The following is a 22983-nucleotide window of genomic DNA, read 5'->3' as shown; positions in this document are numbered from 1 at the left end:
AGGTCCTCCCTGACGCTCTGCACACCATCAGGTCACTACTGTGCACCGCCACTAATAACACACCCCATGAACATGTTTTTACCTTCCCCAGGAAGTCCGCATCTGGGGTGTCGCTCCCGACTTGGTGCGCTGCTCTAGGATAGGTCCTTCTCTGTGGGCACGTCCGACTCCATAAGGCGGACCCCTTGGTGGACAGGGTTCACCTGCTCCACGCCAACCCTCAATATGTTCCCTGACAGCCGCCAAGATACTGTCTCACTCAGGGACCTGGGACCGTCAGGTTCCACTCCAACACCACCCCCCCACACCAATGTGCCCCCCCCACCTCCCACCGCGCCGCCAATATTGACCCCACCGGACCACCCCCCCTCCCCTTTTCCACACAAGAGGATGAAGAGGACTTCTGCATGCTCCCTGAGTTCCCCGATGACTGGCCAGCATCAGCACCGCCACCACCGCCATCGGCCCCATCTCCACCACCGCCAGCACCGACTTCGCCACCGTTACGCCGCTCCCAACGAAGCACCAAAGCACCGGACCGGCTGAACCTTTGACGAACTCCGGACCGTCAACATGGACTTTTCTTTCCCTACCACTGTACATAATTGCACTAATTGTATATAGTTTCACGTCACCCCCGCCGGACTCATTCTTAACAGGGGGTGAATGTGGTGAACCACTGTAATAGGAGATGTAAGGTAGGACCTGCACTACAGGTTCGCCGGTAGCTCCTGCCGGCTGGCTCCACGCACAGAGAACTGTATAAATATGCGTGACCTCCAGTGCCCTGCCATTTCGCCAGCTGCAGCAGGAGGCCACGCATCTGACTGTAATAAAGCCACCGTTGTACCCAACTTTAGCCTTTGTGCAATTGATCGTGCATCAAACACACTATAAGCCGTCTTCACAGCTCTATCCACTTGAGTGGCAACCTTCAGAGATCTGTGGACATGAACCCCAAGATCCCTCTGTTCCTCCACATTCCTCAGAACCCTGCCGTTGACCCTGTAATCCACATTTAAAATTTTCTACCAAAATGAATCACCTCGCACTTATCAGGGTTAAACTTCATCTGCCATTTTCGGCCCAGCTCTGCATACTATCAATGTCTCTTTGCAGCCTACAACAGCCCTCCACCTCATCCACTACTCCACCAATCTTGGTGTCATCAGTAAATTTACTGACCCACCCTTCAGCCCCTCCTCCAAGTCATTGATAAAAATCACAAATAGCAGAGGACCCAGCACTGGTACACCGCTGGTAACTGGTCTCCAGTCAGAAAATTTTCCATCCACCACCACTCTGTCTTCTCAGTGCCGCGGTCCCAGTGCGAGTTACTGTGCCACATTCCGCCCCTTTCACCTGACTTCAGCAAAACGGTAGGGGCAATATTTAAAAAAAAGTTTTTAAAAAACAATTATAACTAGTTTAACTTAAATGATTAGCAATCTGCTGATATCATCCAGTAAAGTTACTTGAGACTGTTGAAATATGGTAGATAAATACAAATTGATTGTTAGTTACCTTTGTACAGACAAGTTATGCCAAGGTAGTGGGGAAATGGGGTGAGGCCAATTATTTTTCTATAATGAATAGATAAGCGGTTGGGGAGTGGGTTCCTTAAATAAAAGAAGAGGCAAGTTGAGGGAGGCATAGATTATTCAGGGGTTGGGCTATCACTGCTGCCTCACAGCGCCAGAGAACTGGTTTCAATTCCTGCCTTGGTAGATTGTCTGTGTGGCGTTTGTATGTTCTCTCCGTGTCTGCGTGGGTTTCCTCTGCGTCCTCAAGTTTCCTCCCACAGTCCAAGGATGTGCACATTAGGTGGATTGGTCATGCTAAATAGTCCCAGATGTGCAGATTAGGTGGATTGGTCATGCTAAATCGTCCCAGATGTGCAGATTAGGTGGGGTCTCAAGGATTGGGCAGGGGAGTGGGGCTAGATCGGGTGGTCTTTCAGAGGGTCGGTGCAGACTCCCTGGGGCAATTGGCCTCCTTCTACACTGTCGGAATTCTATGGTTTTATAGTTCTATCGGGCTGAAGGTGCAGCATGGCCCAGCAATATTGGACACAAGCAGGCTAGTCAATGAAGCCAATCGATTCACTTTGCTGCAGCAGAAGCAGAGTATCCAGGGGAACATACTAATCCCACAGCCCATCCTGAAGGACATTATGATCTGCTGCACATCACAATATGCAGCATGTGCTTCCATGTCACTTTGTCCTCTTTTCAATATTTGAAGATAATTGGTAAGGGGGTAGAAAAGACCAATGGAGATTTTTATGTACTACAGACTTACATGTACGCTCGGAGGCTGAGACTTCGTCACTTTCCGTCTTGTCTGGGTAGATGGCAGTAAGGGAAACATCATATAAGGTGTCAGGATCCAGGTTATCTAAAACCTGGCTGGTCTCATTCCCATTTATAATCATCTGGAAGAATAGGCATAAAGCGAAGGTCAAGATAGGTTCAGTGCATGAAACCAATTTGTTTTCTGAAAACTGATTCCCTTAATTAAATGGGGATGTTTGAATTTGATATCACTCAGGGGCCACAATGACCTTAAAATCCTTTACCAGCCCTTGGCTGCAGCCACCTTTCCCAGTGGCATTCCCTAGTGGCCATGTGGAGTATTTCTGCAGAAAATTAAATTGAAGGAATAAACTAATTTGGACTGTTTTGGCCATTGCGCCAATGCTCTTCTTTGAGTGGGTCAACTGAGCCCAACATCTTAATACTAAGGAGCATATGGTCCATGCGGAAAGCAGCTTTCTGATCACGGTGTAGTACAGTAATGCCATTCGGAAAGAATGTGCTTATGTTTTTGCAGGTTATGGTTTAAAGAGCTCATCCCACCCAATTGAGTTTTGGCAGATCTCCAAATGTTCCAGTCATTCCCGTCACTTTGCCTGTCCCTGTTGGGAATGGAAAATACCTGCCGTTTTCAATGCGATCATGCCCCCACGACCAGCAGAGAATGCAACTCATTAGCAAGTGTGGAAAGGATGACAAGGATTCAAGGAAACATCTTTGCTGGAAAGGAGGAACATTTTCATACAGAGAGATCTGTCTAACAGCGGTTTTGCTTCACACTCGCATGTTGCAAGGCAAATTTAAAAATCAGCTGGAGCTACCCAGAAGCAGAACGCATGGATTTCATCACCTCTTTTTTGTCCGTTCCCCCAGATGGAACCCAGCTGAGTCTGTAGTGGACCACATCCGGCGATCCATGATCCCAGTTAATCTGGAAACGGTTCCCCCTGATGTCCGAGAAGCGTAGGTTTGATGGTCCTCGGTCAACCACTGTGTGAGAAGAATGAGATCTTAAATGTGCACATGGAGCAGAAATGTAACAGCATCTGACAGAGTAGAAATGGTGAGGGAATAGAGGCCATGAGTAAAGAATTGAGATACTAGCACTGTTCGCCAATAACTTGCATTTATATAGTGCCTTTAATGCAGTAAAATGTCCCGAGGCACTTAAGAAAATAGAACATTGAACATTACAGCGCAATCCAGGCCCTTCGGTCCTCGATGTTGCGCCGACCTGTGAAACCACTCTAAAGCCCATCTACACCATTCCCTTATCGTCCATATGTCTATCCAATGACAATTTGAATGCCCTTAGTGTTGTCGAGTCCACTACTGTTGCAGGCAGGGCATTCCACACCCTTACTACTCTCTGAGTAAAGAGCCTACCTCTGACATCGGCCCTATGTCTATCTCCCCTCAATTTAAAGCTCTGTCCCCTCGTGCAAGTCATCAGCATCCGAGGAAAAAGGCTCTCACTGTCCACCCTATCTAATACTCTGATCATCTTGTATGCCTCAATTAAGTCACCTCTTAACCTTCTCTCTGACGAAAACAGCCTCAAGTCCCTCAGCCTTCCCTCATACACTTTGCTGCAGCAGAAGCAGAGAACCCAGGGGAACATACTAATCCCACAGCCCATCCTGAAGGACATTATGATCTGCTGCACATCACAATATGCAGCATGTGCTTTCCATGTCACTTTGTCCTCTTTTCAATATTTGAAGATAATTGGTAAGCGGGTAGAAAAGACTAATGGAGATTTTTATGTACGACAGACTTACATGTACGCTGGAAGGATGAGACTTCGTCACTTTCCGTATTGTCTGGGTAGATGGCAGTAAGGAAAACATCATAAAAGGTGTCAGGATCCAGGTTATCTAAAACCTGGCTGGTCTCATTCCCATTTATAATCATCTGGAAGAATAGGCATAAAGCGAAGGTCAAGATAGGTTCAGTGCATGAAACCAATTTGTTTCCTGAAAACCGATTCCCTTAATTAAATGGGGGTGTTTGAATTTGATATCACTCAGGGGCCACAATTACCTTAAAATCCTTTACCAGCCCTTGGCTGCAGCCGCCTTTCCCAGTGGCATTCCCTAGTGGTCATGTGGAGTATTTCTGCAGAAAATTAAATTGAAGGAATAAACTAATTTGGACTGTTTTGGTCATTGCGCCAATGCTCTTCTTTGAGTGGGTCAACTGAGCCCAACATCTTTATACTAAGGAGCATATGGTCCATGCGGAAAGCAGCTTTCTGATCACGTTGTAGTACAGTAATGCCATTCGGAAAGAATGTGCTTATGTTTTTGCAGGTTATGGTTTAAAGAGCTCATCCCACCCAATTGAGTTTTGGACGATCTCCAAATTTTCCAGTCCTGCCCGTCACTTTGCCTGTCCCTGTTGGGAATGGAAAATACCTGCCGTTTTCAATGTGATCATGCCCCCACGACCAGCAGAGAATGCAACTCATTAGCAAGTGTGGAAAGGATGACAAGGATGCAATGAAACATCTTTGCTGGAAAGGAGGAACATTTTCATACAGAGAGATCTGTCTGACAGCGGTTTTGCTTCACACTCGCATGTTGCAAGGCAAATTTAAAAATCAGCTGGAGCTACCCAGAAACAGAACGCATGGATTTCATCACCTCTTTTTTGTCCTTTCCCCTACATGGAGCCCAGCTGAGTTTGTAGAGGGCCACATCCGGCGATCCATGATCCCAGTGGACCTGCATACGGTCCGCACTGATGTTCGAGAAGCGTAGGTTTGATGGTGCTCGGCGATCCACTGTGTGAGAAGAATGAGATCTTAAATGTACATATGTAGCAGAAATGTAACAGAATCTGACAGAGTAGAAATGGTGAGGGAAGGGAGGCCATATGAGCAAAGATTTGAGATACGAGCACTGTTCGCCAATAACTTGCATTTATATAGTGCCTTTAATGCTGTAAAATCTCCCAATGCACTTAAGAACATAGAACATAGAACATAGAACATTACAGCGCAGTCCAGGCCCTTCGACCCTCGGTGTTGCGCCGACCTGTGAAACCACTCTAAAGCCGATCTACAGTATTCCCTTATTGTCCATATGTCTATCCAATGACCATTTAAATACCCTTAATGGTGGCGAGTTCATTACTGTTGAAGGTAGGGCATTCCACGCCCTTACTACTCTCTGAGAAAAGAACCTACCTCTGACATCTGTCCTATATCTATCTCCCCTCAATTTAAAGCTATGTCCCCTCATGCTAGATATCACCATCCGAGGAAAAAGGCTCTCACTGTCCAGCCTATCTAATACTCTGATCATCTTGTATGCCTCAATTAAGTCATCTCTTAACCTTCTTCTCTCTAATGAAAACAGCCTCAAGTCCCTCAGCTTTCCCTCATACACTTTTCTACAGCAGAAGCAGAGAACCCAGGGGACAAAGTAATCCCACAGCCCATCCTGAAGGACATTATGATCTGCTGCACATCACAATATGCAGCATGTGCTTCCATGTCACTTTGTCCTCTTTTCAATATTTGAAGATAATTGGTAAGGGGGTAGAAAAGACTAATGGAGACTTACATGTACGCTGGGAGGCTAAGACGTCGTCACTTTCCGTATTGTCTGGGTAGATGGCAGTAAGGGAAACATCATATACGGTGTCAGGATTCAGGTTATCTAAAACCTGGCTGGTCTCTTTCCCATTTATAATCATCTGGAAGAATAGGCATAAAGTGAAGGTCAAGATAGGTTCTGTGCATGAAACCAATTTGTTTTCTGAAAACTGATTCCCTTAATTACATAAGAACATAAGAACTAGGATCAGGAGTAGGCCATCTGGCCCCTCGAGCCTGCTCCGCCATTCAATGAGATCATGGCTGATCTTTTGTGGACTCAGCTCCACTTTCCGGCCCGAACACCATAACCATTAATCCCTTTATTCTTCAAAAAACTATCTATCTTTATCTTTAAAACATTTAATGAAGGAGCCTCTACTGCTTCACTGGGCAAGGAATTCCATAGATTCACAACCCTTTGGGCGAAGAAGTTCCTCCTAAACTCAGTCCGAAATCTACTTCCCCTTATTTTGAGGCTATGCCCCCTAGTTCTGCTTTCACCCGCCAGTGGAAACAACCTGCCCGCATCTATCCTATCCATTCCTTTCATAATCTTACATGTTTCTATAAGATCCCCCCTCATCCTTCTAAATTCCAACGAGTACAGTCCCAGTCTACTCAACCTCTCCTCGTAATCCAACCCCTTCAGCTCTGGGATTAACCTAGTGAATCTCCTCTGCACACCCTCCAGCGCCAGTATGTCCTTTCTCAAGTAAGGAGACCAAAACTGAACACAATACTCCAGGTGTGGCCTCACTAACACCTTATACAATTGCAGCATAACCTCCCTAGTCTTAAACTCCATCCCTCTAGCACTGAAGGACAAAATTCCATTTGCCTTCTTAATCACCTGTTGCTCCTGCGACTCATGCACGAGCACACCCAGGTCTCTCTGCACAGCAGCATGTTTTAATATTTTATCATTTAAATAATAATTCCTTTTGCCGTTATTCTTACCAAAATGGATAACCTCACATTTGTCAACATTGTATTCCATCTGCCAGACCCTAGCCCATTCACTTAGCCTATCCAAATCCCTCTGCAGACTTCCAGTATCCTCTGCACTTTTTGCTTTACCACTTATCTTAGTGTCGTCTGCAAACTTGGACACATTGCCCTTGGTCCCCAACTCCAAATCATCTATGTAAATTGTGAACAGTTGTGGGCCCAATACTGATCCCTGAGGGACACCACTAGCTACTGATTGCCAACCAGAGAAACACCCATTAATCCCCACTCTTTGCTTTCTATTAATTAACCAATCCTCTATCCATGCTCCTACTTTCCCCTTAATGCCATGCATCTTTATATTATGCAACAACCTTTTGTGTGGCACCTTGTCAAAGGCTTTCTGGAAATCCAGATATACCACATCTATTGGCTCCCCGTTATCTACCGCACTGTTAATTAATCAAAAAATTCCACTAAATTAGTTAGGCACGACCTGCCCTTTATGAACCCATGCTGCGTCTGTCCAATGGGACAATTTCCATCCAGATGCCTCGCTATTTCTTCCTTGATGATAGATTCCAGCATATTCCCTACTACCGAAGTTAAGCTCACTGGCCTATAATTACCCACTTTCTGCCTACCTCCTTTTTTAAACAGTGGTGTCACGTTTGCTAATTTCCAATCCGCCGGGACCACCCCAGAGTCTAGTGAATTTTGGTAAATTATCACTAGTGCATTTGCAATTTCCCTAGCCATCTCTTTTATCACTCTGGGATGCATTCCATCAGGGCCAGGAGACTTGTCTACCTTTAGCCCCATTAGCTTGCCCATCACTACCTCCTTGGTGATTTCAATCCTCTCAAGGTCCTCACCTGTCATAGCCTCATTTCCATCAGTCACTGGCATGTTATTTGTGTCTTCCACTGTGAAGACCGACCCAAAAAACCTGTTCAGTTCCTCAGCCATTTCCTCATCTCCCATTATTAAATCTCCCTTCTCATCCTCTAAAGGACCAATATTTACCTTAGCCACTCTTTTTTGTTTTATGTATTTGTAGAAACTTTTACTATCTGTTTTTATATTCTGAGCAAGTTTACTCTCATAATCTATCTTACTCTTCTTTATAGCTTTTTTAGTAGCTTTCTGTTGCCCCCTAAAGATTTCCCAGTCCTCTAGTCTCCCACTGATCTTTGCTACTTTGTATGTTTTTTCCTTCAATTTGATACTCTCCCTTATTTCCTTAGATATCCACGGTCGATTTTCCCTCTTTTTACCGTCCTTCCTTTTTGTTGGTATAAACCTTTGCTGGGCACTGTGAAAAATCACTTGGAAGGTTCTCCACTGTTCCTCAACTGTTTCACCATAAAGTCTTTGCTCCCAGTCTACCTTAGCTAGTTCTTCTCTCATCCCATTGTAATCTCCTTTGTTTAAGCACAAAACACTTGTGCTTGATTTTACCTTCTCACCCTCCATCTGTATTTTAATTTCCACCATATTGTGATCGCTCCTTCCGAGAGGATCCCTAACTATGAGATCCTGAATCAATCCTGTCTCATTACACAGGACCAGATCTAGGACCGCTTGTTCCCTCATAGGTTCCATTACATACTGTTCGAGGAAACTATCGCATATACATTCTATAAACTCCTCCTCAAGGCTGCCTTGACCGACCTGGTTAAACCAATCAACATGTAGATTAAAATCCCCCATGATAACTGCTGTACCATTTCTACATGCATCTGTTATTTCTTTGTTTATTGCCTGCCCCACCATAATGTTACTATTTGGTGGCCTATACATTACTCCTATTAGTGACTTTTTCGCCTTACTATTCCTGATTTCCACCCAAATGGATTCAACCTTATTCTCCATAGCACCGATGTCATCCCTTACTGTTGCCCGGATGTCATCCTTAAATAACAGAGCTACACCACCTCCCTTACCATCCACTCTGTCCTTCCGAAAAGTTTGATACCCTCGGATATTTAACTCCCAGTCGTGACCGTCCTTTAACCATGTTTCAGTAATGGCCACTAAATCATAGTCATTCACGATGATTTGCGCCATCAACTCATTTACCTTATTCCGAATACTACGAGCATTCAGGTAAAGTACACTTATGATGGCTTTTTTACCTCTGTTCTTAATCTTAACACCTCGATCAGTAACCTCTCCTAAGTTATATTTCCTCTCAACCTTTCTCCTAATTTTCCTTGTCGTCGAACCCACATCTTCCTGTAACAACCTGCCGTATCGCTTACCATTAATGTTTTCACTTCCCGTTTTATTTCTTTTAGTATTCCTGGTCCTATTCACTGAGCTCCCCTCAGTCACTGTACCTTGTACTGTCGCCCTTTTTGATTTTTGACTATGGCTTCTCTGCCTTACACTTTCCCCCTTACTGCCTTTTATTTCTGTCCCTGTTTTACTACCTTCCAACTTCCTGCATGGGTTCCCATCCCCCTGCCACATTAGTTTAAACTCTCCCCAACAGCTCTAGCAAACTGCAGCTCTAGGACATCGGTTCCAGTCCTGCCCTGGTGCAGACCGTCCGGTTTGTACTGGTCCCACCTCCCCCAGAATCGGTTCCAATGGCCCAGGAATTTGAATCCCTCCCTCTTGCACCATCTCTCGAGCCACGTATTCATCCTCTCTATCCTGACATTCCTACTCTGACTAGCTCGTGGCACTGGTAGCAATCCTGAGATTACTACCTTTGAGGTCCTACTTTTTAGTTTAACTCCTAGCTCCCTAAATTCAGCTTGTAGGACCTCGTCCCGTTTTTTACCTATATCGTTGGTGCCTCCGTGCACCACGACAGCTGGCTGTTCACCCTCCCCCCCCAGAATGTCCTGCAGCCGCTCAGAGACATCCTTGACCCTTGCACCAGGGAGGCAACATACCATCCTGGAGTCTCGATTTCGTCCGCAGAAACGCCTGTCTATTGCCCTTACAATTGAGTCCCCTATCACTATAATTAAATGGGGAGTTTGAATTTGATATCACTCAGGGGCCACAATGACCTTAAAATCCTTTACCAGCCCTTGGCTGCAGCCGCCTTTCCCAGTGGCATTCCCCAGTGGTCATGTGGAGTATTTCTGCAGAAAATTAAATTGAAGGAATAAACTAATTTGGACTGTTTTGTTCATTGCGCCAATGCTCTTCTTTGAGTAGGTCAACTGAGCCCAACATCTTAATACTAAGGAGCATATGGTCCATGCAGAAAGCAGCTTTCTGATCACGGTGTAGTACAGTAATGCCATTCGGAAAGAATGTGCTTATGTTTTTGCAGGTTATGGTTTAAAGAGCTCATCGCACCCAATTGAGTTTTGGCAGATCTCCAAATTTTCCAGTCCTGCCCGTCACTTTGCCTGTCCCTGTTGGGAATGGAAAATACCTGCCGTTTTCAATGCGATCATGCCCCCACGACCAGCAGAGAATGCAACTCATTCGCAAGTGTGGAAAGGATGACAAGGATGCAATGAAACATCTTTGCTGGAAAGGAGGAACATTTTCATACAGAGAGATCTGTCTGACAGCGGTTTTGCTTCACACTCGCATGTTGCAAGGCAAATTTAAAAATCAGCTGGAGCTACCCAGAAGCAGAAAGCATGGATTTCATCACCTCTTTTTTGTCCGTTCCCCCAGATGGAACCCAGGTGAGTTTGTAGAGGGCCACATCCGGCGATCCATGATCCCAGTGGACCCGCATACGGTCCGTACTGACGTTCGAGAAGCGTAGGTTTGATGGTGCTGGGACAATCACTGTGTGAGAAGAATGAGACCTTAAATGTGCACATGGAGCAGAAATGTAACAGAATCTGACAGAGTAGAAATGGCGAGGGAAGGGAGGCCATGTGAGTAAAGATTTGAGATATTAGCACTGTTCGCCAATAACTTGCATTTATATAGTGCCTTTAATGCATTAAAATCTCCCGAGGTACTTAAGAAAATAGAACATTGAACATTACAGCGCAGTCCAGGCCCTTCCGCCCTCGGTGTTGCGCCGACCTGTGAAACCACTCTAAAGCCCAGCTACACTATTCCCTTATCATCCATCTGTTTAACCAATGACCAATTAAACGCCCTTAATGTTGGCGAGTCCACTACTGTTGCAGGCAGGGAATTCCACGCGCTGACTACTCTCTGAGTAAAGAACCTACCTCTGACATCTGTCATATATCTATCTCTTCTCAATTTAAAGCTATGTCCCCTCGTGCTAACCATCACCATCCAAAGAGAAAGGCTCTCACAAGGGCAGCACGGTGGCGTAGTGGTAGCACTGCAGTCTCACGGCGCCGAGGTCTCGGGTTCGATCCTGGCTCTGGGTCACTCTCCATGTGGAGTTTGCACATTCTCCCCGTGTTTGCGTGGGTTTCACCCCCACAACCCAAAGATGGGCAAGGTAGGTGAATTGAACATGGTAAATTGCCCTTAATTGGAATAAATGAATTGGATACTGTACATTTATTCAGAAAAAGGCTCTCACTGTCCACCCTATCTAATCCTCTGATCATCTTGTATGCCTCAATTAAGTCACCTCTTAACCTTCTTCTCTCTAACAAAAACAGCCTCAAGTCCCTCAGCCTTCCCTCATACACTTTGCTGCAGCAGAAGCAGAGAACCCAGGGGAACATACTAATCCCACAGCCCATCCTGAAGGACATTATGATCTGCTGCACATCACAATATGCAGCATGTGCTTTCCATTGTAGCCACTTAAAATGGCAAACTCCCGATTCAAAATGGCGAACGGCAAAGGCTGATGGGAAAATAAGCCAACAGGACAAAAATGAGCAGCTGCAGGTTGACTGTGTAGTCACCTCTGGGAAGGCCAGACAAGATCGATACCAGTAACCACCAGTATAACAAAACACCAGACATCTGCATATTAATGAGCAATCCCCGGGAACAATAAGCAACATTTATACACACCAAGCCAACCCAGACTCATCGGCGCCAGCAGAAGCCTACACAAAGGGAGGTGAACGATCACCTCAAGACCGCCCATCGATCAAGGAATCGCTCCAGCATTGGCGAAAATCGAACCAAGTGACTTGGAACCAGGTACAGGGTCCGCCCCGAAAGGCGGGAAGCCCCTGGGGACTATAAGAATCAAGCCCAAGTTCAAATCGTTCTTTTTGACCGGATCACTCAGCAACGCGAACCAACCTTTGACAGTGACCGGTCCAGCCACCGCTGATATCCAGTAAGTCTTACTTCAATGCTCGCTACGAGATAGGCGCTCCTAGCTACCAATCTGTACCAACTTCGAATCCCGCAGGCTCAGAACCCGAACAAAAGGCCATTCGTTTCCCTGACCTGGTGGGCCAGTTCCGAGTTAAGTATTGGCCTGTTAGCAGTAGCAGTAGCTTAGACGTAGAATTTATGCATGAGTAGTGATTACTGTGTATAATAAATGTGCTTTGATTTAAATCTTACTGAGCGGTGTATTGGATTATTGATCATTACTCGGACTTGAACCACGTGGCGGTATGAGAAAGATACCTGGCGACTGAAGAGCAAAGGTGATAAAACAGAGCAATTAAACTAAGGCAAAAGTTAGCAACATTATGTCACTTTGTCCTCTTTTCAATATTTGAAGATAATTGGTAAGGGTGTAGAAAAGGCAAATGGAGACTTACATGTACGCTCGGAGGCTGAGACGTCATCACTTTCCGTCTTGTCTGGGTAGATGGCAGTAAGGGAAACATCATATAAGGTGTCAGGATTCAGGTTATCTAAAAGCTGGTTGGTCTCATTCCCATTTATAATCATCTGGAAGAATAGGCATAAAGCGAAGGTCAAGATAGGTTCAGTGCATGAAACCAATTTGTTTTCTGAAAACTGATTCCCTTAATTAAATGGGGATGTTTGAATTTGATATCACTCAGGGGCCACAATGACCTTAAAATCCTTTACCAGCCCTTGGCTGCAGCCACCTTTCCCAGTGGCATTCCCTAGTGGTCATGTGGAGTATTTCTGCAGAAAATTAAATTGAAGGAATAAACTAATTTGGACTGTTTTGGTCATTGCGCCAATGCTCTTCTTTGAGTGGGTCAACTGCGCCCAACATCTTAATACTAAGGAGCATATGGTCCATGCGGAAAGCAGCTTTCTGATCACGGTGTAGTACAGTAATGCCATTCGGAAAGAATGTGCTTATGTTTTTGCAGGTTATGGTTTAAAGAGCTCATCCCACCCAATTGAGTTTTGGCAGATCTCCAAATTTTCCAGTCCTGCCCGTCACTTTGCCTGTCCCTGTTGGGAATGGAAAATTCCTGCCGTTTTCTATGTGATCATGCCCCCACGACCAGCAGAGAATGCAACTCATTAGCAAGTGTGGAAAGGATGACAAGGATTCAATGAAACGTCTTTGCTGGAAAGGAGGAACATTTTCATACAGAGAGATCTGTCTGAAAGCGGTTTTGCTTCACACTCGCATGTTGCAAGGCAAATTTAAAAATCAGCTGGAGCTACCCAGAAGCAGAAAGCATGGATTTCATCACCTCTTTTTTGTCCGTTCCCCCAGATGGAACCCAGCTGAGTTTGTAGAGGGCCACATCCGGCGATCCATGATCCCAGTGGACCCGCATACGGTCCGCCCTGATGTTCGAGAAGCGTAGGTTTGATGGTCCTGGGAAATCAGTGTGTGACAAGAATGAGACCATAAATGTGCACATGGAGCAGAAATGTAACAGAATCTGACAGAGTAGAAATGGTGAGGGAAGGGAGGCCATATGAGCAAAGATTTGAGATAATAGCACTGTTTGCCAACAACTTGCATTTATATAGTGCGTTTAATGCAGTAAAATCTCCCGAGGCACTTAAGAACATAGAACATAGAACATTACAGCGCAGTCCAGGCTCTTCGGCCCTCGGTGTTGCGCCGACCTGTGAAACCACTCTAAAGCCCAGCTACACTATTCCCTGATCATCCATCTGTTTATCCAATGACCAATTAAACGCCCTTAATGTTGGCGAGTCCACTACTGTTGCTGGCAGGGAATTCCACGCACTTACTACTCTCTGAGTAAAGAACCTACCTCTGACATCTGTCATATATCTGTCTCTTCTCAATTTAAAGCTATGTCCCCTCGTGCTAACCATCACCATCCGAAGAAAAAGGCTCTCACAAGGGCAGCACGGTGGCGCAGTGGTAGCACAGCAGTCTCACGGCGCCGAGGTCCCAGGTTCGAGCCTGGCTCTGGGTCAGTCTCCGTGTGGAGTTTGCACATTCTCCCCGTGTTTGCGTGGGTTTCACCCTCACAACACAAAGATGGGCAAGGTAGGTGACTTGAACACGCTAAATTGCCCCTTAATTGGAAAAAATGAATTGGATACTGTAAATGTATAAAGAAAAGGCTCTCACTGTCCACCCTATCTAATCCTCTGATCATCTTGTATGCCTCAATTAGGTCACCTCTTCACCTTCTTCTTTCTAACGAAAACAGCCTCAAGTCCCTCAGCTTTCCCTCATACACTTTGCTGCAGCAGAAGCAGAGAACCCAGGGGAGCATACTAATCCCACAGCCCATCCTGAAGGACATTGTGATCTGCTGCACATCACAATATGCAGCATTTGCTTTCCATTGTAGCCACATAAAATGGCAAACTCCCGATTCAAAATGGCGAACGGCAAAGGCTGATGGGAAAATCAGCCAACAGGACAAAAATGAGCAGCTGCAAGTTGACTGTGTATTCACCTCTGGGAAGGCCAGACAAGATCGATACCAGTAACCACCAGTATAACAAAACACCAGCCACCTGCATATTAATGAGCAATCCCCGGGAACAATAAGCAATATTTATACACACCAAGCCAATCCAGACTCGTCGGTGCCAGCAGAAGCCTACACAAAGGGAGGTGAATGACCCCCTCAAGACCACCCATCGATCAAGGAATCGCTCCAGCATTGGAGAAAATCGAACCAAATGATTGGGACAAAGTCCAATCACTTGGAACCAGGTACAGGGTCCGCCCCGAAAGGCGGGAAGCCCCTGGGGACTATAAGAATCAAGCCCAAGTTCAAATCGTTCTTCTTGACCGGATCACTCAGCAACGCGAACCAACCCTTGACAGTGACCGGTCCAGCCGCCACTGATATCCAGTAAGTCTTACTTCAATGCTCGCTACGAGATAGGCGCTCCTAGCTACCAATCTGTACCAACTTCGAATCCCGCAGGCTCAGAACCCGAACGAAAGGCCATTCGTTTCCCTGACCGGGTGGGCCAGTTCCGAGTTAAGTATTGGCCTGTTAGCAGTAGAAGTAGCTTAGACGTAGAATTTATACATGAGTAGTGATTACTGTGTACAATAAATGTGCTTTGATTTAAATCTTACTAAGCGGTGTATTGGATTATTGATCATTACTCGGACTTGAACCAGGTGGCGGTATTAGAAAGATACCTGGCCACTGAAGAGCAAAGGTGATAAAACAGAGCAATTAAACTAAGGCAAAAGTTAGCAACATTATGTCACTTTGTCCTCTTTTCAATATTTGAAGATAATTGGTAAGGGTGTAGAAAAGGCTAATGGAGACTTACATGTACGCTGGGAGGCTAAGACGTCGTCACTTTCCGTCTTGTCTGGGTAGATGGCAGTAAGGGAAACATCATATACGGTGTCAGGATTCAGGTTATCTAAAACCTGGCTGGTCTCATAACCATTTATAATCATCTGGAAGAATAGGCATAAAGCGAAGGTCAAGATAGGTTCAGTGCATGAAACCAATTTGTTTTCTGAAAACTGATTCCCTTAATTAAATGGGGATGTTTAAATTTGATATCACTCAGGGGCCACAATGACCTTAAAATCCTTTACCAGCCCTTGGCTGCAGCCGCCTTTCCCAGTGGCATTCCCTAGTGGTCATGTGGAGTATTTCTGCAGAAAATTAAATTGAAGGAATAAACTAATTTGGACTGTTTTGTTCTTTGCGCCAATTGGATTGGATTGGATTTGTTTATTGTCACCTGTACCGAGGTACAGTGAAAAATATTTTTCTGCGAGCAGCTCAACAGATCATTAAGTACATGAGAAGAAAAGGGAATAAAAGAAAATACATAATAGGGCAACACAACATGTACAATGTAACTACAAAGGCACTGGCATCGGATGAAGCATACAGGGTGTAGTGTTAATGAAATCAGTCCATAAGAGGGTCATTTAGGGGTCTGGTGACAGTGGGGAAGAAGCTGTTTTTGAGTCTGTTCGTCCGTGTTCTCAGACTTCTGTATCTCCTGCCTGATGGAAGAAGTTGGAAGAGTGAGTGAGTCGGGTGGGAGGGATCTTTGATTATGCTGCCCGCTTTCCCCAGGCAGCGGGAGGTGTAGATGGAGACAATGGATGGGACGCAGGTACGTGTAATGGACTGGGCGGTGTTCAAGACTCTCTGAAGTTTCATGCGGTCCTGGGCCGAGCAGTTGCCATACCAGGCTGTGATGCAGCCTGATAGGATGCTTTCTGTGGTGCATCTGTAATAAGTTGGTAAGAGTCAATGTGGACATACCGAATTTCCTTAGTTTCCTGAGAAAGTATAGGTGCTGTTGTGCTTTCTTGGTGGTAGCGTCGACGTGGGTAGACCAGGACAGATTTTTGGAGATGTGCACCCCTAGGAATTTGAAACTGCTAACCATCTCCTCCTCGGCTCCGTTGATGCTGACAGTGGTGTGTACAGTACTTTGCTTCCTGAAGTCAATGACTAGCTCTTTAGTTTTGCTGGCATTGAGGGAAAGATTGTTGTTGCTACACCACTACACTAGGTTCTCTATCTCCCTCCTGTATTCGGACTCATCGTTATTCAAGATCTGGCCCACGATGGTGGGCCGCAATGCTCTTCTTTGAGTGGGTCAACTGAGGCGAACATCTTAATCCTAAGGAGCATATGGTCCATGCGGAAAGCAGCTTTCTGATCACGGTGTAGTACAGTAATGCCATTCGGAAAGAATGTGCTTATGTTTTTGCAGGTTATGGTTTAAAGAGCTCATCCCACCCAATTGAGCTTTGGCAGATCTCCAAATTTTCCAGTCCTGCCCGTCACTTTGCCTGTCCCTGTTGGGAATGGAAAATACCTGCCGTTTTCAATGCGATCATGCCCCCACGACCAGCAGAGAATGCAACTCATTAGCAAGTGTGGAAAGGATGACAAGGATGCATTGAAACATCGTTGCTGGAAAGGAGGAACATTTTCATACAGAGAGATCTGTCTGACAGCGGTTTTGCTTCACACTCGCATGTTGCAAGGCAAATTTAAAAATCAGCTGGAGCTACCCAGAAGCAGAAAGCATGGATTTCATCACCTCTTTTTTGTCCGTTCCCCCAAATGGAACCCAGCTGAGTTTGTAGAGGTCCACAGCCGGGGATCCATTATCCCAGTGGATCTGCAAACGGTTCGCCTTGATGTCTGAGAAGCATAGGTTTGATGGTGCTGGGACAACCACTGTGTGACAACAGGGCTGTTTGGCACAGGGCTGTTTGGCGCAGGGCTGTTTGGCGCAGGCCTGTTTGGCGCAGGCCTGTTTGGCGCAGGCCTGTTTGGCGCAGGCCTGTTTGGCACAGGGCTGTTAGGCACAGGGCTGTTTGGCACAGGGCTGTTCAGCACAGAGCTGTCTGGCACAGGGCTGTCTGGCACAGGGCTGTTTGGCACAGGGCTGTTTGGCACAGGGTTGTTTGGCACAGGGTTGTTTGGCACAGGGTTGTTTGGCTCAGGGCTGTTTGGCTCAGGGCTGTTTGGCTCAGGGCTGTTTGGCTCAGGGCTGTTTGGCTCAGGGCTGTTTGGCTCAGGGCTGTTTGGCTCAGGGCTGTTTGGCTCAGGGCTGTTTGGTACAGGGCTATTTAGCACCGTGCTGTTTAGCACAGTGCTGTTTGGCACAGTGCTGTTTGGCACAGGGTTGTTTGGCACAGGGCTGTTTGGCACAGGGCTGTTTGGCACAGGGCTGTTCAGCACAGGGCTGTCTGGCACAGGGCTGTCTGGCACAGGGCTGTCTGGCACAGGGCTGTTTGGCTCAGGGCTGTTTGGCACAGGGTTGTTTGGCACAGGGTTGTTTGGCACAGGGTTGTTTGGCTCAGGGCAGTTTGGCACAGGGCAGTTTGGCACAGGGCAGTTTGGCACAGGGCTGCTTGGTACAGTGCTGTTTGGCACAGGGTTGTTTAGCACAGAGCTGTTTGGCATAGGGCTGTTTAGCACAGTGCTGTTTTGGTCAGGGTTGTTTGGCACAGAGCTGTTAAGCACAGGGCTGTTTAGCACAGGGCTGTTTGGCATAGGGCTATTTAGCACAGTGCTGTTTGACACAGTGCGGTTTGGCACAGGGTTGTTTGGCACAGGGCTGATTAGCACAGGGCTGATTAACACAGGGCTGTTTAGCACAGGGCAGTTTGGCACAGGGCAGTTTGGCACAGGGCAGTTTGGCACAGGGCAGTTTGGCACAGGGCAGTTTGGCACAGGGCAGTTTGGCACAGGGCTGTTTGGCACAGGGCTGTTTGGCACAGGGCTGTTTGGCGCAGGGCTGTTTGGCGCAGGGCTGTTTGGCACAGGGCTGTTTGGCACAGGGCTATTTGGCACAGGGCTGTTTGGCACAGGGCTGTTTGGCACAGGGCTGTTTGGCACAGGGCTGTTTGGCACAGGGCTGTTTGGCGCAGGGCTGTTTGGCGCAGGGCTGTTTAGCGCAGGGCTGTCTGGCACAGGGCCGTTTGGCCCAGGGCTGTTTAGCGCAGGCTGTTTGGCGCAGGGCTGTTTGGCGCAGGGCTGTTTGGCACAGGGCTGTTTGGCACGGGCTGTTTGGCACGGGCTGTTTGGCACAGGGCTGTTTGGCACAGGGCTGTTTGGCACAGGGCTGTTTAGCACAGAGCTGTCTGGCACAGGGCTGTTTAGCACAGGGCTGTTTAGCACAGGGCTGTTTTGGTCAGGGTTGTTTGGCACAGGGCTGTTTAGCACAGGGCTGTTTAGCACAGGGCTGTTTGGCACAGGACTGTTTGGCACAGGGCTGTTTGGCACGGGCTGTTTGGCACGGGCTGTTTGGCACAGGGCTGTTTAGCACAGGGCTGTTTAGCACAGGGCTGTTTGGCACAGGGCTGTTTGGCACAGGGCTGTCTGGCACAGGGCTGTCTGGCACAGGGCTGTCTGGCACAGGGCTGTCTGGCACAGGGCTGTCTGGCACAGGGCTGTCTGGCACAGGGCTGTTTAGCACAGGGCTGTTTTGGTCAGGGTTGTTTGGCACAGAGCTGTTTAGCACAGGGCTGTTTGGCATAGGGCTATTTAGCACAGTGCAGTTTGGCACAGTGCGGTTTGGCACAGGGTTGTTTGGCACAGGGCTGATTAGCACAGGGCTGATTAGCACAGGGCTGTTTAGCACAGGGCAGTTTGGCACAGGGCAGTTTGGCACAGGGCAGTTTGGCACAGGGCAGTTTGGCACAGGGCTGCTTGGTACAGTGCTGTTTGGCACAGGGTTGTTTAGCACAGAGCTGTTTGGCATAGGGCTGTTTAGCACAGTGCTGTTTTGGTCAGGGTTGTTTGGCACAGAGCTGTTTAGCACAGGGCTGTTTAGCACAGGGCTGTTTGGCACAGGGCTGTTTGGCACAGGACTGTTTGGCACAGGACTGTTTGGCACAGGGCTGTTTGGCACGGGCTGTTTGGCACAGGGCTGTTTAGCACTGGGCTGTTTAGCACTGGGCTGTTTGGCACTGGGCTGTTTAGCACAGGGCTGTTTGGCACAGGGCTGTTTAGCACAGAACTGTCTGGCACAGGGCTGTCTGGCACAGGGCTGTCTGGCACAGGGCTGTTTATCACAGGGCTGTTTTGGTCAGGGTTGTTTGGCACGGGCTGTTTAGCACAGGGCTGTTTAGCACAGGGCTGTTTGGCACAGGACTGTTTGGCACAGGGCTGTTTAGCACAGGGCTGTTTGGCACAGGGCTGTCTGGCACAGGGCTGTCTGGCACAGGGCTGTCTGGCACAGGGCTGTTTGGCACAGGGCTGTTTAGCACAGAACTGTCTGGCACAGGGCTGTCTGGCACAGGGCTGTCTGGCACAGGGCTGTTTATCACAGGGCTGTTTTGGTCAGGGTTGTTTGGCACGGGCTGTTTAGCACAGGGCTGTTTAGCACAGGGCTGTTTGGCACAGGACTGTTTGGCACAGGGCTGTTTAGCACAGGGCTGTTTGGCACAGGGCTGTCTGGCACAGGGCTGTTTGGCACAGGGCTGTCTGGCACAGGGCTGTCTGGCACAGGGCTGTTTAGCACAGGGCTGTTTTGGTCAGGGTTGTTTGGCACAGAGCTGTTTAGCACAGGGCTGTTTAGCACAGGGCTGTTTGGCATAGGGCTATTTAGCACAGTGCTGTTTGGCACAGTGCGGTTTGGCACAGGGTTGTTTGGCACAGGGCTGATTAGCACAGGGCTGATTGGCACAGGGCAGTTTGGCACAGGGCAGTTTGGCACAGGGCAGTTTGGCACAGGGCAGTTTGGCACCGGGCTGCTTGGTACAGGGCAGTTTGGCACAGGGCAGTTTGGCACAGGGCAGTTTGGCACAGGGCAGTTTGGCACAGGGCTGCTTGGTACAGGGCTGCTTGGTACAGTGCTGTTTGGCACAGGGTTGTTTAGCACAGAGCTGTTTGGCATAGGGCTGTTTAGCACAGTGCTGTTTTGGTCAGGGTTGTTTGGCACAGAGCTGTTTAGCACAGGGCTGTTTAGCACAGGGCTGTTTGGCACAGGACTGTTTGGCACAGGGCTGTTTGGCACGGGCTGTTTGGCACGGGCTGTTTGGCACGGGCTGTTTAGCACAGGGCTGTTTGGCACAGGACTGTTTGGCACGGGCTGTTTGGCACTGGGCTGATTAGCACAGAGCTGTTTAGCACAGGGCTGTTTGGCGCAGGGCTGTTTGGCACAGGGCTGTCTGGCACAGGGCTGTCTGGCACAGGGCTGTCTGGCACAGGGCTGTTTAGCACAGGGCTGTTTAGCACAGGGCTGTTTAGCACAGGGCTGTTTGGCGCAGGGCTGTTTGGCACAGGGCTGTCTGGCACAGGGCTGTCTGGCACAGGGCTGTCTGGCACAGGGCTGTTTAGCACAGGGCTGTTTAGCACAGGGCTGTTTTGGTCAGGGTTGTTTGGCACAGGGCTGTTTAGCACAGGGCTGTTTAGCACAGGGCTGTTTGGCACAGGGCTGTTTAGCACAGAACTGTCTGGCACAGGGCTGTCTGGCACAGGGCTGTTTGGTACCGTGCTGATTGGCACAGGGCTGTTTGGCACAGGGCAGTTTGGCACAGGGCAGTTTGGCACAGGGCAGTTTGGCACAGGGCAGTTTAGCACAGGGCAGTTTAGCACAGGGCAGTTTAGCACAGGGCAGTTTGGCACAGGGCAGTTTGGCACAGGGCAGTTTAGCACAGGGCAGTTTGGCACAGGGCAGTTTGGCACAGGGCAGTTTGGCACAGGGCAGTTTGGCACCGTGCTGTTTGGCACAGCGCTGTTTGGCACAGGGCAGTTTGGCACAGGGCAGTTTGGCACAGGGCTGTTTGGCACAGGGCTGTTTGGCACAGGGTTGTTTGGCAGGGGCTGTTTGGCACAGGACTGTTTAGCACAGGACTGTTTAGCACAGGGCTGTTTAGCACAGGGCTGTTAGGCACAGAGCTGTTTAGCACAGGGCTGTTTGGCACAGCTATATTTGGCACAGGAATGTTTGGCACAGGACTGTTTGGCACAGGACTGTTTGGCACAGGACTGTTTGGCACAGGACTGATTGGCACAGGACTGTTTGGCACAGGACTGTTTGGCACAGGGGTGTTTGGCACAGGGCTGTTTGGCACAGGGCTGTTTGGCACAGGGGTGTTTGGCACAGGGGTGTTTGGCACAGGACTGTTTGGCACAGGGCTGTTTGGCACAATCTGTTCGGCACAGGACTGTTTGTCACAGGACTCTTTAGCACAGCGGTGTTTGGCACAGGTCTGTTTGGCACAGGACAGTTTGGCACAGGACTGTTTAGCACAGCGGTGCTTGGCACAGGTCTGTTTGGCACAGGGCTGTTTGGCACAGGACGGTTTAGAACAGTGCTGTTTAGCACAGGACTGTTTCGCACAACACTGTTTGGCACAGGGCTGTTTGGCACAGGACTGTTTGGCACAGGACTGTTTGGCACAGGACTGTTTGGCACAGGGCTGTTTGGCACAGGGCTGTTTGGCACAGGGCTGTTTGGCACAGGGCTGTTTGGCACAATCTGTTTGGCACAGGTCTGTTTGGCACAGGGCTGTTTGTCACAGGACTCTTTAGCACAGCGGTGTTTGGCACAGGTCTGTTTGGCACAGGACAGTTTGGCACAGGACTGTTTAGCACAGCGGTGTTTGGCACAGGGCTGTTTGGCACAGGGCTGTTTAGAACAGTGCTGTTTAGCACAGGGCTGTTTGGCACAGGGCTGTTCGGCACAATCTGTTCGGCACAGGACTGTTTGTCACAGGACTCTTTAGCACAGCGGTGTTTGGCACAGGTCTGTTTGGCACAGGACAGTTTGGCACAGGACTGTTTAGCACAGCGGTGTTTGGCACAGGTCTGTTTGGCACAGGGCTGTTTGGCACAGGACGGTTTAGAACAGTGCTGTTTAGCACAGGACTGTTTGGCACAGGGCTGTTTGGCACAGGGGTATTTAGAACAGGGCTGTTTAGCACAGGGCTGTTTGGGTCAGGGTTGTTTGGCACAGGGCTGTTTGGCAAAGGGCTGTTTGGCACAGGACTGTTTAGCACAGGACTGTTTAGCACAGGGCTGTTAGGCACAGAGCTGTTTAGCACAGGGCTGTTTGGCGCAGGACTGTAGAGAACATGGGTGTTTGGCACAGGTTTGTTTGGCACAGGACTGTTTGGTAAAGGGTTGTTTAGCACAGGGATGTTTGGCACAAGTCTGTTTGGCACAGGACTGTTTGGCACAGGACTTTTTAGCACAGCGGTGTTTGGCACAGGTCTGTTTGGCACAGGTCTGTTTGGCACAGGTCTGTTTGGCACAGGACTGATTCGCACAGCGGTGTTTGGCACAGGACTGTTTCGCACAGGGCTGAGTAGCAGAGGGCTGATTGGCACAGGGCTGTTTAGCACAGCGCTGTTTGGCACAGGGCTGTTTGGCACAGAGCTGTTTAGCACAGAGCTGT

At 48.3% G+C, this 22983-nt stretch overlaps 1 protein-coding gene across 1 annotated transcript in view; it reads right to left on the bottom strand.

The window, feature by feature from the left end:
• Positions 1 to 22983, bottom strand: part of LOC140409438 (disintegrin and metalloproteinase domain-containing protein 9-like) — a 956416-nt gene that overhangs the window by 77516 nt on the left and 855917 nt on the right. The window contains exons 23-30 of the mRNA XM_072497871.1: positions 13380 to 13507; positions 12516 to 12648; positions 10496 to 10635; positions 5885 to 6017; positions 4961 to 5100; positions 4097 to 4229; positions 3166 to 3305; positions 2302 to 2434 (exon numbers count right to left, since the gene is read on the bottom strand). Coding sequence (XP_072353972.1) covers positions 2302 to 2434; positions 3166 to 3305; positions 4097 to 4229; positions 4961 to 5100; positions 5885 to 6017; positions 10496 to 10635; positions 12516 to 12648; positions 13380 to 13507 — 1080 coding nt within the window. The remainder of the gene's footprint in view (positions 1 to 2301; positions 2435 to 3165; positions 3306 to 4096; positions 4230 to 4960; positions 5101 to 5884; positions 6018 to 10495; positions 10636 to 12515; positions 12649 to 13379; positions 13508 to 22983) is intronic.

The sequence above is a fragment of the Scyliorhinus torazame genome, chromosome 3 (assembly GCF_047496885.1).
Source record: "Scyliorhinus torazame isolate Kashiwa2021f chromosome 3, sScyTor2.1, whole genome shotgun sequence".
NCBI classification, from domain to species: domain Eukaryota; kingdom Metazoa; phylum Chordata; class Chondrichthyes; order Carcharhiniformes; family Scyliorhinidae; genus Scyliorhinus; species Scyliorhinus torazame.
This window is presented reverse-complemented; position numbering and strand designations above follow the sequence as displayed.